Below are 3,979 nucleotides of genomic sequence, written 5' to 3' on the forward strand. Positions count from 1 at the left end.
TGTGAAAGGTGAACAAATATTCTAAAAATTTATCATCTTTTACAAAATTTCACCATAGAAAGCAGAACCCACTTTTCCAAGACCCATGAGACAAAATCATGGTTTTCTAAGGCCAAAAGGCACTAGTTTTAGGGAACAACCATGAGGTAAACTAGCATAAAATGCTAATTATAGATGGAAATTAGATTTTTATGATATATGGATACTTTTCTTTTTTTTCCTTTTTTCCTTTTTTTTTTATTTTTTCTGCCCCTTTTTTACTTCACAACTGTAGCTTGTTGAACTCAGAACTGAGTTGAGTGGAGTATAGCTCTGGCTTGTTGAACTTTAAGCCGGCTCCTGTATGTGCGGGGATTGAAGAAGAAGCACTCAAGGCTGATGGAGAAGCTTCATTCCTTGTTGGATGGTTTGATGGTGGGAGTCTCATTGGAGGAGGTGGTGCTGCACAGACTGGGATCACTGACCTGATTTGAACTGCTGGGGCAATCCTGTGTGGTTGGAACCCTCCGGTGCCCATGGTCCTGGGAATGTGAATACCTGCGGAACCCTTCATTGCTGATGGTGTTGGATTCCCAAAAGGATTATTCTTGATATGGGTTTGCTCATGTGGTTGATGAGGGCTATCAGGCAGTGAAGTGTTTAGCTTCCCAGCATTCGGCAAGGGAAATGGCCGGTAGATAGAGTTTGCCCCATAGACACTGCTCGCATTTGCATTGCTGGGACACTCTTTTTCGGTGGGCTTTCTGATGAGATTTGATTTCCCATCAAGCCATTCTTCCTCATCCCTTTGATGCTCTTCCAACAGAGTTGGTACCTCTGGCATTTTAACTTGTGACCTGCCGATGGCTTGTACTGGGATAGGCCTGGTTGATGGGTAGAGAGATAGAGTGTCTCTGGGTGAAATTGGTGGTAAGATCTTTGAAGCTGTTCTAGGTGGAGGTGGAGGAAGAAGAGCTACAAAGCAGTTTTGATTTTGTGCAGTACCACCTTCTGGGACAGAATCCATTAATAGATCCATAGGCCTCCACTTTTGAAACTGTTGGGAGTTATTAGAAGTGGATGAAGAACCAGAACCACCATGACCCCTCACCATTCTTCTTCTTGCTTGATTCTGATCCCACCTCCTGATTGGTCTGCTTTCATCTTTGGACCTGAAATTTGAGAGAACCCTTGCCACCACGACCTGTTCTTCACGAGACTCTGCTTCCTTACTTAAATGGGATAATGAACCCAAGTTTGGCACTGCAGCGACATACACATTGATTGGTGATGCGGAAATACAAACATAGCAGCATTCGAGGAAAAATCCAAAGAAGGGAAAATCAGAATTTACCTCTTTTCAAGGCAGACCAAGCTGCTATTGCAGCATTCTTTTCAGCTTGCTTCTTTGTTTTGGCTGACTCACCTGTAAAATTCATACCAGCTAGCTCTACTGTACAAGTGAAAACAGGGACATGGCCAGGACCTGATCTCACCGTGGTGTAAACTGGAAGGTTCAAGCCAGCTCTATGAGCAGTTTCTTGGAGGAGGTTTTTGTAGACTCCAGTCTCATCCTTTCAGTTCACAAGCAAAGAAGAGAGAAAAAAACAAACAGAAGATAAATGGGTGTTCTTTAAGCCCTTTAACCAATCGAGATAGACATTTGCTGGAAGTAATCGAGTGTTGAAACTTACAAGAACTCTGGCAGTTAAAGACCTTGAAGGACCCCTTGTGGAGAGGACATTGAGAGCCACTTCAGCAGCTGCATGCTCTGCCTGCCTCAACGTGGTGCAGTAACTGGGGCTCTCAAAGATCTCACCATTGAAGTTCACAGAAGCTTTGAATCTCGGTGCATGATCAGGTCCTTCTCTGATGCAGGCATAAGAAGGGAGGTTGAAACAGCTTCTCTGGGCAAGTTCTTGCAGCTGATTCTTAAACATGTCTGCCATGAACAAAATCCATCCAAAACAAAAACCACAAAAAAGGAAAAAAAAAAAAAAAACACACAAAACCCATTTGAATCCCATCAATTGGAACCAAAAAGAAAAACACCCAAAATATATAAAGACGAGAAACAGAAAACCCATCGCCTGGAAACCCCAAAAAAGGCTTGGCAACTGCAATACTAGCCTGGAGACATGAACCTAAAGCAACAGTGAAGAAAATGAACTCCACTCACCTACTTCACCGGTTTTCTCTCTCACTCCTACATTGGCATGGGTGCCTTGTCTCTCAGGACAAAAGCAATCTGAATCTGATAGTATATTGTCTTCTGCCAAGAAGCAAAAAGGGGAGAAGAAAGCAAATGGAAGGTGTGTGACCAAGTGAAAAATGTCAATGTGTAGCTTTAAGCTAAAAGCCCTTTTGGGTTCTGGCGTTTATTCACCTTTTGGTTTTTCCTCTTTTCCCACCTCTCTCGGTCTCTCCCTCTCTATTTGTTGTTTGTTTTTTACCCACCAGGAAAAGGAGACGGGAATTTGGATTCCATCTCTGTTTTAACTCACGCTTTCCGATTACTGCACACTTTTCCAGGAAAATGGCCTCTCTCTTTCATCCATAGGGGTATTTTCGTCTTTTCATTATTCTGTTCTATTTTCTTCCAACTGCAGAAACAGCCCAGTGGGTTTTTTCGACATCTTTGACTCGACAGTTGCATCTCTCTCCTCTGACTTTCTTCTGATCAACCCAATCGGATTCTGACGTGTGTCCAGGCATGCCCGTTATGCCCTTGGTAAAAGTTAGTTAGGAACTTATATGATGACAGTTTTACCCCTGTTGTCTCAAATACCTAAATTGACGGGGTTGATGTGGACACATCTTGGTGCAGTGGCCCACTTGGCGGGACGGTAGGTTTGCTGCATTCCTTGGGCCTCCTCATCAATTACTGGACTTCTTCTTGGGCCCATTTCCGTTTCTGCAAATATTGGAAAATCTTTTTTGAATTGTGTGGTTCTGTACAAGTGTCACTCAGTGGACCCTTCGATCCAAACAATTCAAGTGTTAAAAAAATTCAGTCTTTCATAAACATAGGTGGAGGATTCTTATTTAAATATTTATGTTAATATTTAAATGATTTTCAAAATAGTAAAATACTACAATAAAAAAATTTATGAAATTCTCAAATTTAGTCATTAAAATGAAAACCTCATTCCCATTTATATTTCAGAAATTTATTTCCAAAAACTATTGTGTTTGCAAATTATTTTTGAAAACAAATTTTTATTAGTTAAAATTAAAAAAAAAAAAAGTCAGGTAAGTATTCAAAAACAATTCTTAAAATTAATTCTGAATTATTTTCAAAAACAAAAATTAGATAAACAAATTTATGTGATCATACGATTCTGATGGTGGGTGGCGAGGAAAAGTGAGTTGGGCACTGAGATTTTGGAAATTCAAAAGAGGAGAGGTGAGTTGGGCATTGATGATCGAACAAGTACATCATGGGAGGTTGAGTAGAATAATAGGCCCCACTGCAAATTGCTGGATGAATAAAGAAAATAGATCACATGTATTCTAATATATTTTCATTTCATATTCTGTATCCAAATAGAAACGCATGGGATTCCAAATTCCAATCCCCATTTTCATTCTCTCCTTTGTACTAAACTCTCTCTTCAAAAGAGAATTAAATATTTTCAAAATATTTTTTGAATTAAAATATATTTTAAAATTACTGTATTTTTTCCATATCTATCCACCATGTGGCTAGAACAGGGGGCTTGGTATGATTGTTTTGTCCAGCTTGTTTTCAAGTAGGAGTGGTAACGAGTAGGTCCCCAGCGACAGCAGAAAGTCTTAACTACATTCTGCCTCTTTTAAAAACTACTCAATCCTAACCCAATCATAAACAGCCACCCGTCATATATATATATATTTTTTAAGTTCCAACTGGAAATGGCAGGTCATGGTTTGGGCAGGATTAGACCCAACCCCAAAGGTTGCCTGGTCCAGTCAGTAATTGTACCAGGAGTCCAGGGTCTCCCTAACTCACTCGACAGCT

At 40.3% G+C, this 3,979-nt stretch overlaps 1 protein-coding gene across 2 annotated transcripts; it reads right to left on the reverse strand.

Annotated features, from left to right (window-relative positions):
- Positions 1–2,433, reverse strand: LOC100254871 (double-stranded RNA-binding protein 3). 2 transcript variants are annotated; one of them, XM_002275016.5, is made up of 4 exons: positions 2,159–2,433; positions 1,674–1,921; positions 1,334–1,553; positions 1–1,242 (listed from the first exon to the last, which is right to left on the reverse strand). In XM_002275016.5, exons 2-4 carry the CDS (start codon positions 1,917–1,919, stop codon positions 263–265), a joined length of 1,446 nt encoding a protein of 481 aa, XP_002275052.3. In that variant the 5' UTR covers positions 1,920–1,921; positions 2,159–2,433; the 3' UTR covers positions 1–262. The 2 variants fall into 2 exon arrangements, with proteins under 2 accessions (XP_002275052.3, XP_019080214.1); XM_019224669.2 differs by lacking the exon at positions 2,159–2,433 and having other exon boundaries at positions 1,674–1,928.
- Between the last annotated feature and the right edge of the window lie 1,546 nt (positions 2,434–3,979).

This window comes from Vitis vinifera, chromosome 14 (assembly GCF_030704535.1).
Source record: "Vitis vinifera cultivar Pinot Noir 40024 chromosome 14, ASM3070453v1".
Lineage (NCBI taxonomy): Eukaryota > Viridiplantae > Streptophyta > Magnoliopsida > Vitales > Vitaceae > Vitis > Vitis vinifera.